The sequence below is a fragment of the Netta rufina genome (genome assembly GCF_964035555.1).
Source record: "Netta rufina genome assembly, chromosome: 14".
Lineage (NCBI taxonomy): Eukaryota > Metazoa > Chordata > Aves > Anseriformes > Anatidae > Netta > Netta rufina.
Window position 1 is genome coordinate 3,138,735 of NC_140137.1, and position 12,817 is coordinate 3,151,551.

Here is a 12,817-nt window from a genome sequence, read left to right on the forward strand (position 1 = left end):
AATCTGGAGATTTACATTAGAAGTTTGCTGCCACACTTTGGTTACAAAATCTAGGCAGAATGAGGGAAAATTAGTTGTTTTTCCTGCAATTACAGCCTGAAATGTTAAATTATGAATGGTACATTCCAGTTATCCAGGGATGCGTTATGCTGGTATGACTGATACGGACTATTGGCAATTTTTGATTCCACTACTCCAAGGAAGTCGTTTTCCACAAAATAAATATATCTATAATTAAAACTAATAAAATAAACTAGAAAAAATAGTGAATACAGTGCAAATTAAGGTTATTTATAACAAAATATAGTTTACAAATTGCATATAGTTTTTGTAGCAGGTATAGTGGTGACAAAGCTGAAGGTATTTTACTGACGAATTTATAGCAATAGCTTGAGACTTAGGGGCTTAATATGTTTTCCTATTTTCATCTCGATCTAAGTCTGGAAAGTAGAATTCATTTCTACTTTTTTCGAAAACGCGAAGTATGGCAGTGTTTATAGGGCGGAAGGGGTGTGGTTCAGATGTTTCCTTGGCATTGCTGTACAATTTGGCATTTCACATCCCTTCTGCATTTCAAGTTGTGAATGAGTGATACTGTGAATGAAATTTTGAGATAGCCGAAAGGGAATAAATATCTATTTACAGTTCATTACAAGGGAAAAAAATCTCTCCCCTTCAAGAAGGGAGGAATCAGCCGAAGCGTTGTTATAGCTCTGCTGTTCTCCTGTAGTTGTTGGTTTGCTGTACGTCATGATCGTTCATGTAGGATTCACGTTTAATCATCTGATATTTTTAATAACTTAATTGCTGTGGTAGAAGCTGTTTATGAACTCCTGAACCGCCCCCCGCTGCTTTTAATCCCGTCGGCCGGGCCCGCGTTCAGCAGGTACCGCGGCGGGGGCGGCCCGAGCCCGCCCGGCCCCTCCCGCGCCCCTTCCGCCGCCCGCTCCCTTGGGGCCGCTCGGGGCCGGGCGGCGCATGCGCGGGGCGGCCCCTCGGGGCGTGCTGCGGGGCGGCGACAGGAGCAGGCCCGGGCCGGGGCCGCGCCGGGCCCCGCCATGGTGGGCGGCGAGAAGGAGCTGCGGATCCGCTTCGTGCCCGGCTGCTGCCAGCTGGTGGAGGTGCGCGGGGCCGGGGGGGGCTCGGCGGGGCGCTCCCTGCCCCGGGAGGTGCCGGGCGGCGGGGCGCGGCCTCCTGCCGCCGGCTGGGCCGGGCCGGGCTCCTCGCGGCGCGGGGCGGTGTCCTGCGAGCAGCGCCGGGGGCCGGGGCTGTCCCAGCACTCGTGAGGCTGCCACCGGCTGCTCCCGGAGAGCCGCGGCTCGGCTGTGGGCACCGATCCTGCCTGGAGCCGTCCTGGCGATTAAACCAGGGTGCGCGTCGCCTTTCCGCCGCCGGCCTTTGGTTACTGGGGGCAGGCGCTGCCCGTGCCAGGTGCCGGTGGTCTGTCCTGCCAGGCTCGGAGGTGCGAAACGCAGCCGGGAATCGGGGCCCTCCTGCGCTCACCCGGTGCAGACCGACGCGGGCAGCTTTAAGGAACAATCACGCAACTGGCATCGTGAGGCTGAATTCACTGTAAACATAAAAGTGATTTTTTAAACAGGGTTTTCTGTAGTTTGTCCCTTTCAGGAAACAGTCCACATAAAAGTTACTAATTTTACATGTAACTTGCGGGAATAAGTCATCCTTTGTCCACAGCCTTAAAGAAAATACATGTGATGTGCTGTCAGCAGTTGCTTTGGACTAGGCCCAGCTCCGTAGCACACCTCTGCATTGGCCTTGGTGGAGCAAAAGTGTTCAAACGTGCAGGGCCGAGGGCAGGAGCCCCGTGCCGTGACCAGCAGGCAGTGGTGGGTTACGGTGCTGGAAATGTGAGAGGGCTCAGAAGGGGCTGAAATGTTACAGCTGCGTAGTAAGACAGTGTTTACAAAAATATCATCAGTTATCACAAGCTGTCTGCATATAACGTGCTTGGAAGATCCAAGATGTAGAAGTTCTGTACACCTGCAGCTTTCTTCAGTATTGACATATAAGCACATTTTTATTGTTGTTGGCAGGCTCTTGTTCAATGACTAATGCAGAAGTAAAACGTGGAAGTAAAGGTTGCACAGACCGCTGGGAATCTGGTGTTTGTTTTCTTGAGAGCTTGAGGATCGAGTGAGTGGTGGTGGAGAGGAATGAACTTTGCAGATTCATGTGTGCACCCATCTCAAGCACTGAAACGTGCTGTGGCTGAAGCGAAGCTTGAGTTAGCAGTATGGATGGAGAGTTGAAACGATCACATCATTTCCACAAGCATGTAGTAAAACAAAGATTAGAGAGCTGTATTTTTGTTTGGATATTAAACCAGTGTGTCGATTGCTGATGAATTAGTGCTGCATTTAATATTAAAATATGTCTTCAAATGTGTAGGCCCACGGTGCAGTGTATTGTTGGGGCTTTTTACAGGCACAGTCCAAAATAATTTACTGTAGGATGTGGACCCTAAATCTGAAAGATTCAGGTCCATGTTCAAAAGAAGTTCTCTCTTCTATTTCAAGTTTAATAACGTTATCAGATTCTGAGTGAAATTTAAATTCTGCCCTTTGAGTTTGTCTGTGTTGGTTGTTTGGTTTGTTTCCCCCACTTCTTGTGGAAGAAGTTTCCTATTTGAATTTTATTTTCAGCATCTTCAAGACTATGTGTAAGTACTTGTCTCAGTACGGTATCAGTGCTCCCGGATGGTTGTGTTCCATGAGACGCTCCAGTCAAAACACTTGCATCACAAGGAAAGCTAATGAATACAGTAGCACTTGGTGCAATCTTGCTAACTTTATAAGAAAGGCGACAGAAAACAAGCAAAACGACTAAATAACATTAGAAGGCAACCTTGTCCTGTTCTCATTTCCCTAGGAAGATGTCGATATTCCCAGTAGACGAGTTTTAATTACTGGTGCTACGGGACTTCTCGGCAGAGCAGTGTTTAAAGAATTCAATCAAAATAATTGGAATGCAGTTGGCTGTGGATACAGAAGAGCTCAGCCTAAATTTGAACAGATTAATCTTCTCGACTCTGTCGCAGTTCATGAGATTATCCGTGATTTTCAGGTGAGTTTTGGGAGCAGGTACAAATATGAGCAGTACTTGATATGTCTAGCAGTGAGCTGGCAGTGCTGTTGTGATACTCGGGTCATGTGGCTTTGGTGGAACTAATGCATTAGCAGAGCCCTGAAATAGGATACAGCTGTCATGCCTGACCTATCTGGAGCAGGGTTTGCTCTGTAGGTGCAAACAGTTCCGAACTTCTCTGCAGTCACCACAGAGAGAATGCAGGTGACAGATGTATGTGTCAGTACACTCACGTGGGTGGTTTAAAGGAAAAGATAAACATGAGTTGTTAACCCAGTAACACGAAGTAGTTCTTTTGAAGTTGAAGAACACTAGAATACAGCAGCTGTGGCTTGTTGAGCGTGCAGTAGGGCAAGGAGTGCACTGTCCTTTCACTCCAACTTGCAACAGGAATATATAAAACCTGAAGAGCATGATGTAGGGTGCCACTCTAAAAAATATCTTGTTAATAGTTTTGGTATGTCAAATAATCCATGGGTAAATAGTTTATCCAAAAAGACTTAACCCAACTATTTTAATTACACACGTGAGGTGTTGCATTTTCCCCTATTTTATGTTATTACACTGTTGAAGAAAAAAATAAGACAGCCTTGGTATTCTGTAAGATAGAAGATACTGAAGGTCGTGGTTGCAAAATTAATGGTCAAAGCTTTGGTATTCTGATGTGAAACCTTGAAGCAGCTTGGTGGTTTTGCTTCCTAAGGAAAACATGCTCCTCAGATTGCAATGATTAAAAACAATACAACTTTTATTACTTCTTACAGCTTAGTAAAATGCCTTTTTGCCTGAGGGAGTGGATCTCTCCAGTTAGGATGGAACTGCAGCTTCTTGAGGATGTTTGTTCAAAATTTTTCTTTGATTTCCAGCCTCATGTTATAGTGCATTGTGCTGCTGAGAGACGGCCAGATGTTGTAGAAAGCCAACCAGATGCTGCTTCTCAGCTCAATGTGGCTGCTTCAGGGAACCTAGCAAAAGAAGCAGGTAAGGAGACTGTCTCATGGATTTGTTTTCTTGTTAGACTACTGCATTTATTTATGCTGATGCACAAATGAATAAGTTGCTTGAAGTTCTGAAGCAGTTGTTTCTGCTACCAGTGTCAGTCGCACTTTCCATAAGACTGGCTTATGTGATCTTAGGTGAAGAATCCGTGAAAAGACAAACAGAGGCAATGAATGGGGCTAGGAGATGAGGTCTTCTGGAGATTTGCTTAAACTTCAATTAAGACTTCAAGGAAGGCGTGCATTAAAATAATGCTTACAAATGTTTTCCTTCTAGCTGGAATTGGAGCATTTCTCATCTACATTAGTACAGACTACGTATTTGATGGAACAAACCCTCCTTATAAAGAGACTGATATACCAAATCCCCTGAATTTGTATGGTAAAACCAAACTGGAGGGTGAAAAGGCAGTCCTGGAGAATAATGATGGTAAGAATACACTTGTTCATTTTTCATGATTTCTATTTTTACTTAGGAGTTGATTAAGCTAACATACAACTTCGTCAGTGATGAAGTTGTGAAACTGTTGACAACAGAGTTGGAAAGCAGTGTGACAAGGAGTCAGTCTCCTTGCTCATCAGGCATTTCTGCTACTTACAGGTTGACTAACTCTTTATTTTGTACTTGTGCTGTTCTCCTTTGTCTTCCTTGTCTCTGCTGATGGACATCCACCAGAGTTTGTGTGATGTGAATCAACTATTTCTAAATAAAACATATCAAGAATATGTTGTAATAGCAGAAACGTTGCCATACTTGACTCATAGCTGCTGTTACTGAGGGGGGAAGCATTGCAATTGTTCTGAATGTGTGCTCACTTCAAAGGGAAAAACAGACTTTTCATAAAACAATAATACAGACAAAATCAACATATGCTTTTGCTTTTACATGTACTCTTCTGTTTTTCTTGCCAATTTCCTGTTGTGCTTTCTTTACATAAGACTTTCCGTTTTATTTCTACGCACCACATGCATTGCTTGCCACATGCATTAGATTCCTAGTATTACAACTTTCTAAAGGGTTAGTAACTTCGATTTTAAGCAACATCTTGGATTATTTTTGATATAAATCTTAATGAAAACTAACACTCAAAATGCAGAAACATACTTTTTAAAGTTCTGCTTCATCAAGGAAGAAATCTTAGGACTGAACATATTCCCTTGTATGTAAAATTTAGCTCTTGTAAGAGAGGCTTGACTGTTTTTAGATAGTATGTTGTCAGTTTACACTCCTGTTTCCTCAGGAAATTTGAAGATGTCAATGCATCTGTAAAAGAGGCTTCTGATAAGTGAATGTGGTACTGTCATTCTGAGTCTGCCCTATTTAACCACAAGATTGACCAATTGATAAATTAGCATGACAGTCTTTCAATAAGTAAATATAATCTGAGTTTGACTATGATGCTGTTTGCTCCCTCTTCTAGATTGGTAATGAAGATAAGATGCAACAAATTCAAGTACGTGTGGGTTTCTTGCTAGATCCTTTCCCCCAGTTCAACGTTGCAATTTTGTTTCATAACCTTTTTGAGCGTGAACGATCGAGCATTAGTGGGTAGCAGCAGTGGTATTAGCAGAAAGCATTTTGAGATGGTGCCTAGTAAGATGCTTGGAAACCCCAATTATGTTTCATAAACACCTACTTTACACATAATAGTTTTCTAGCCACTAAGTTGATATTACTGTACTGATAGCTTCCAGTCTATCAAATGTCTGTGGTTGTATGAAGATGTTTATTTCCCTATTCATTTCTGTTGTGTAATATAGTGATCCCCACTAGTTATTTAAGTTTAATTAGTTGGGTTTTGTGTATCTTTTTAAACATGTTTTAGTTTGCTTAGGAGGGGAAATAAGTTACATTCAGTATTCATGCATATAAAACTAAAAAGGTCCAGTAGGTTTATAGAACTATGGGTAATGAAGCTGATGTTTGTTTCAAGCCTCTAGCTGAGAACAAAAGGAAGGTCTTTTACTTAGCTAATGAACACTGCTTGACAATTCTCTTTTCAAATATCTTCAGTAGTATTTAAAGTAAGGAAGAACACTGTTATTCACTCAACAAGTATTTCTAGAGCAGCAGGAAATCAATGTCATGTTTTTTTTATTGTATTTGTTTTTGTTTTCTAAGTTCTTTACTTTTATGTGACTCACAGAGAGTGTGTGCTGTGTTATTTTTGTTTGTTTGTTTGTTTTAACAACAAAAAAAAAATGTGCATTACTATTAATCCATGTCTTACCCTTCTGGAAATTTTTGCCAAAAGATCTTTCTAGTGTTATTAACACAACTGTATGATGCTTTCCATCATTAGGTGTCCATCCCTTAGCACTTGTTTACACTTACTTTAATTTCTCAATTCACTGTCTTGGCATCTAATATTACTTACTGAGCTATTCTGTGCATTTGCCCTTTATGTGTGATGTTTCTTATTGCTTTCAAGGTTCCTATCTTTTTCTGCTGTATAATAGCCTGAGTATCCTCCTTTATGCAAGTGGTTTCTGCATGCCAGGTGACATGGATTTGTCTGATGCCTGAATACTGTAGATGGTGGGAATTTTTGTTCCTGCTTTTACTAAGAGAAGATGGGGAATGTTGGAGTAACTGCATAGTTCCACTTTGTTTTTCCCTAACTCAAACAGGCTTGCAGTGTTAAGTAAAGCTTGTTAACACTGTGAAAATCAATGGCATAAATGACAATGAGCATATGTGAACTTAGTGTTTGTAAAGAAGTGTTTTAACTGAGCTAAATTCAAAATCATATTCAGAGGACAAATGTTAAGCACATACAAATTAAAAGGAAAAAGCAATTAATATCACCAACACGATTCTTGAGGCTTCCAAAGCATCTTTCAGGTTTTGCTAGAGCATTTATACCTTTCCTAAGCATTGTTAATACTCTTTTTTTAGGTGCTGCAGTACTTAGGATTCCTGTCCTGTATGGAGAGGTAGAAAGACTGGAGGAAAGCGCTGTGACTGTTATGTTTGATAAAGTGCAGTTCAGTAATAAATCTGCCAACATGGATCATTGGCAACAAAGATTTCCTACTAACGTTAAGGATGTAGCAACTGTTTGCAGACAACTAGCAGAGAAAAGAATGCTGGTAAGAATTTAAATAAACAAGCCTCTTCAGTGTAAAACCAGTTCCAGTTCTTTCTGAAAAACTGAGACCTGCATCTAACCTGCCTTATTCTTTGTAGTTCTGAAACACTGGGAGGGAGGAAAGAACTGTCTGTCTGTCTGTAATATTGCAGTATGTTTTTGTTACGTGACAGTGTGTGCAGGTGCTCTGATACTTGGAACAAAAGTGGATGAAATAACAGAACAGATTGTTCTCAAAACTGTCACATCTCTTCAAGTATACAGGAGAGAAATATATTCACTGCCTTCTACAAATTATCCCTTTTGATCAAAAAAAATCACGGAGGTTGAAAGTACTTTCAAAGATTCTACTGATTACTGTATTAAGAACATTGAAACGACAGAAGATAGACCACTGGACTTAAATACTTCATTGCATTTATTCAGCACCGCATCTTAAGGCTGCCATCTTTGCAAAATAATAAAAATGAAAAAAACACATTGTGGATGTGGTGCTGTCAATCTCTCTGACAGGACTGTTACGTAGTTTCAAGTTTAACATGCAGAATGTGAGTGGTGTCTTCTGCATTTTTTCTTGAATTAAGTGAACAGTATACAACAGCAGAGTTCTTCGTCAGCAGTTTAACTTTGGTTGGTTGGCTCCTTTCCTTTATGTTAATTCTACCAAATATAAACTGTCTTCGAAAAGTCCGGCCAAATAAATGTAACACATTTTCAGGCTCAATCCCTAGACAGGTGTGCTTGAAGGTGAGTTGTCCCCAGAAAAGTGCAGTGCTGTGAAGTGCCTCTCAGGATGGGCTCCTGCTGGAAGCTTATTCTGCACAGGAATTAGTCTGGAGGGTAGCTGCATTTTTTCACCTGTGCTTACTGTTTCCTCCTAGGACCCATCTGTAAAAGGAACATTTCACTGGTCTGGCAATGAACAGATGACCAAGTATGAAATGGCATGCGCAATTGCAGACGCTTTCAACCTTCCCAGCAGCCACTTAAGACCGGTAAGTGATGTGTTGTTGAACCTGTAGAAAGAGGGATGTGCTTTATCGTTTCAAGTAGTAGGTTAACAGTCTCACAGTGGTTCTGCAAGTAAACTTCTGTGGGACAATCTAGATGAGTGTGTTTAGCATAGCAGATTTATTGCTGAGGATGCTACTTTAACTTGCTGGATTATGAAAATTACCTAGCTGGTGAGCTGTATGCAGTGTGATAGTGTTTCTGCAGAATAGTTCTATAGTTGTCCTTAGTAATGAGTAAAGCCTTTTTTTTTTTTTTTAAGCACATTTTTTTTTTTTACCTTGTAACTACAGTCACAAAAAAATGAGCACATAGCATTGTTGAAGGGAGCAGAGGAAATGACCCATATAGAAAGCTATGAATGAAACGTCTAAATGAACATATAAAATAATACATTTTTTTCATTTCTGTTTTGTGATGTGTTTTTTATTTATTTTTTAGATTACTGATTGTCCAGTTATGGGAGCCCTCCGTCCAAGGAATGCTCAGCTAGACTGCTCCAAGCTGGAGATGCTGGGGATTGGTCAGAGAACACCATTTCGAGCTGGAATCAAGGAATCACTTTGGCCGTTCCTTGTTGACAAGAGATGGAGGCAGACAGTCTTCCATTAGTTTGTATTTTTTTTAGTAAAAGTATGGTATGTGGCACTTTTTTAAAAGAAAAAAATAGTTTTGTATGAGTGTTCTTAAATTGTGACACTTATGCGTTTCATTTAATCAGGTAAACGTACGGTCTTGCACTAGTGAAGTTGTTAGCCTAAAAAAAGTTCAGTGACAAAAACTGAGCCTGTACAATGTTGTGGATCTCTCCTTCCATTCATCCCAGTGTATCTTAATGTCTATTCCTAGCAGATTATGGTTCTTAGTAATCAGTACTCTTTGATGCTAAGAACTACTCAGATGACTTGTGAACTTCTTTTTGGCTGACATAAGTTGTTGATGCTTAAGGTCTGTGCCATTGTTGTATATACCATTTCACGTCATTAAAAGGTATGGTCAGTTACTTTATCACCAAAAATCTGAGTTACTTGTTTTTAATTTCTGAAGGTGGCGTTACTCTGAAAGTAAACTGAAGCAGGAATTGTTAAATGTTTGTTTTGCTAGAGCTTGGATCAAAATGTTTTTTAAAAAAAAGTGAGACTTTATTTTTGCAGTTATCAAGTGTAGTTTTTATGCTTGAAATATTTTCCAAGTGTTCTGTTATTACAATGCCTGCAGCTTCATATTTCTACAGCAAGTTGAATGCACTAGTTCTAATGGTGATTTAAAAAAGCTAGAAGAGGATTGGGAGGGTGGGGAAGAAATAGCTCTGACCTTTGTTTTGGGGATGGGTATTAAAGGAGGATTTTTTTTTTTGGGGGGGGGGTATTTGCTTTTTGTATAAAAGCATGAAATATCTTCATCTTTCTCTTATTTCAATAGTATATGGGATTGGTGAAATTTAGCTGGAGGAAGATGTTGCTAGTCAATACATGTGAGAGAAGAGAGGAAAGGTATTTTCAAGAGTTTATAGCACTGCAGCTTCTTTTGCACAGACTCTCAGATCTTGCACTGATGCAGCTCATTCTGGAACAGCCAAGTGCATATGTTGAATGTTTGCACTGCAATGATAAAACTACAGTAGTCTAATATAACCAAATCTTGGATCTGCTTAAATTTAGTCCTTTAAGTTGGACACAGTAGCTACTTAAAGTGGAGGAAGAACATAGTTTGTAAAGGTTAGCTTCCTTCTGAAGGTGTTAAAATCAACAATATAAATGTTCTGAGGTGGCCAGCAGATCATTAGTTCATTAGTAAAACTGGGAAAAGTTGCATTTTGATGATCATTTATTTTTCTGAGATTGTAATGGAGAGGGGGTGGGGGTGTTCAGCTTAAAAAAAAGGCGGGAGGGGGGCAAAAATAGACCAAGTTCAGGTTTTCTAAAAGTCAGCTTTACATTTAGTCCTTCAATTTTCAACTGGCATATATTAAGAGGTCATTATCCTGATGTGTTTTTACTCTGAAGTCCTGATATACACATGGTAACCTGTTTTCAAAATGACAGTAAATAAATATTGCCAGCATGAGAAACAGTTGTTGGTTCTTTATTTCCTATCAAGATTTGTTTATTCCAAGTCATAAATATTTCCAGGTCTTGAAATGTCCATGTGCCCTTTCTGTAATTATAATTTAATGAGTTATTTCCAGGTGTAGATTAGGTTAGATAAGTGTTTCTCTGTCACTGTGCCACTGTCTTGGGAACTTAATGTACACATACATTACAGACAGTTTTGAAAATACAAGTCTGAAAAAGAATGTGATTCAGTGCTTGATTATGGAGGTTCAGAGTACACCCTCTCCACTTGTGGGCAACTAATGTATATTTGAGGTAATATATATTTTTTTCCTTTAAATCACAACATATTAACAATATTAAACATGGAAGCAGTTAATAAATGAAAAAGTATGGACTCATGTTCTTAACTGTTTGCAGAATCATTTCTGTGTTATTTACTGAAGCGTACAATTGCTCAAACAGCAAGGAAAGGTTGGTTTGGGGAACTTTCCTAACTAGCATTGCAGACAACACTTTTTAATATGGTGTAGGCAATATAATTTATGTATGTGTTGCACCTTGTATATGTTGTTCTCAAGACCTCTATTGAATTCTTTCACATAGAAAGAGGAAAAATGGGTGTTTGAGAGAGAAAGATCAGGAGCTAGTTACACTGACATCTTGCAGCTCCAGAGTAGGTTTCAAAGGACTGCATTATGCATGGTAGATGCAAAGAAGGCATGGAATGTGTGTTCAGCTAAATGCAAACTTTCACTAGCAATATACAAGTATTTAACAATCTAGCAATATACAATTATTTAACAATGTACATTTCAATTTTGCTCCATATATTGTCTATACAACAATAAATATCCAACTTTTACTGGCTGTCATTTCTTCACTTCATTAATATAGCCTGAAGGCTGTGACAGATTCCAAAGGCAAAAGGAAAATGTGTTATTTAATGTTATTTGTTCACTGGAGTTTTTCCTACCAAGAAACATTCTTCTTACTGATGAAAAGATGAAATTCATAACTTTTACATATGTTAACTGTAATAAAATTAAGTAGCTCTGTATTTTATATAAATGCATATTTAAGTCAAAATACAGATAAAACAGTTCCTCTAACAGTTTAAGTCCAAAAAAAAATACAAACGACTACTGTGAAGTCTCCAGTAGTAAATGAAAAATGACTTAACCTTATTGTTTATGTGAGGCCTCTGTTCAGTTTTACCTTGTCCAAAGGCATCTGCATCCTTTACCATAATGCTTAATGGAAGTTGCCCTGGAGAATGTAACTTCCATTACACTTTCTTACTTGACAGACACCTTTCATGATATTTCATGATCTTTGGTTGTAGATACTGAAGAAACATCTGGAGACCCTGCAGGAGCTGGTGCAACTAGTGCTGTAATCTGATAACCATTTTAAAACTGTATTGCTGCTGAAAGAGTTGTTCATACTACTCTTCCCTTTTTTTAGGCTTTCTTTTTCTGGTCTCGTGGCTCTGTAGGCATTTGCAGTGATCACCAAGAGCCAGAGGATTGCTCATGGTCAAAATCATGGTGATTGCATAAGATGCAATTTTTGTGTACAGAAAAATTTCTGTGTACTTAATTTTTAAGTGATTACGAAGGCATGGCATTACAAAGTCCTGCTTGAATCCTCCTTAACCAGGACATAAACCCAAAGGATATGTTTTTCATAAATGAAACTAAGTTTCTTACATCATCTAGACTTATGTAACCTCCATGTAATGATTAGAGAAAGACCATAAAGATTTGTCACAAAATGAAAGTGAAACAAAGAAAGATGAAGTTAGCATTTTATGGAAGAAATAGTTTCAATTCCTTTCTATGTCTCCATTGTTCTTCTGGGAAAATACAGTACTGAAATTTTAAAAAAATGAATACACCTATTTACTGCATTTTAGCAACATGCATTTTAGACTTGGTGTAGTAATCTTTCTGGTTTAAAGCTGTTTTTATGAGTATGGCTTCACAGCAGTGATATCTTAATACTGGAGCATAGAGAAGAATTTCATTTTGTTCTTCAGAGAGTGACAGTTCTGTTTTTAAATTCAGCCCTTTGCGTTTTATTGTTGCACTGAAGCACCACATAAAGTCTTGTCACTTTACATCTTCACCAAGTTGTCATTCTCTTCACTTTACTCCATTTTGCTGTTCATGTTTGTTCTAAGTAACTGAAGTATGGATCAGTTCCCAAAATGGCACTCTTCTCTGCTTATAACTGATAAACTGAAAAGCCCTCAAGGAAAGGTACGGATTTCTTATTAGACTAGTGGAGTGGAAGCCATGAAGCAGTATCTACTACCAATTTCCCAGAAAGTTGGGCTCCTGTGAGTTCAATAAGAACCTGACATTTTTCAGGAGTGAGTCATTTGTGGAGATTTCTTGGCTGTTTTGGGAAGCACTGAGGTATAAAAGTGTTTGTTTTCTAGTGGAAGCTCTGTAGCAGAAGTCCCAGTGATGTAATCTCCAATGGCTTTTGTGCACAGCTGGAGTTTCATGCCCAACAGATTTATAAAACAAGTTGTTTTCTTTTCTTTTCT

General features: G+C 39.4%; 1 protein-coding gene across 1 annotated transcript; it reads left to right on the plus strand.

Moving 5' to 3' along the window:
* Positions 1 to 992: 992 nt before the first annotated feature.
* MAT2B (methionine adenosyltransferase 2 non-catalytic beta subunit) lies at positions 993 to 11,064 on the plus strand. The gene is made up of 7 exons (XM_084295576.1): positions 993 to 1,121; positions 2,890 to 3,084; positions 3,972 to 4,086; positions 4,381 to 4,533; positions 7,003 to 7,196; positions 8,077 to 8,190; positions 8,648 to 11,064. The coding sequence occupies exons 1-7, from the start codon at positions 1,059 to 1,061 to the stop codon at positions 8,816 to 8,818; spliced, it is 1,005 nt and encodes a 334-aa protein (XP_084151702.1). The 5' UTR covers positions 993 to 1,058; the 3' UTR covers positions 8,819 to 11,064.
* Positions 11,065 to 12,817: the final 1,753 nt, after the last annotated feature.

What these genes read in the sequence shown, in the direction of transcription:
- MAT2B (XM_084295576.1), top strand. Translation starts at nt 1,059, where the DNA reads ATGGTGGGCGGCGAGAAGGAGCTGCGGATCCGCTTCGTGCCCGGCTGC. An exon ending in TAGCAGAGAAAAGAATGCTG is followed by an intron (nt 7,197 to 8,076) that starts GTAAGAATTTAA and finishes GTTTCCTCCTAG; the next exon opens with GACCCATCTGTAAAAGGAAC. An exon ending in CCAGCAGCCACTTAAGACCG is followed by an intron (nt 8,191 to 8,647) that starts GTAAGTGATGTG and finishes TTTATTTTTTAG; the next exon opens with ATTACTGATTGTCCAGTTAT.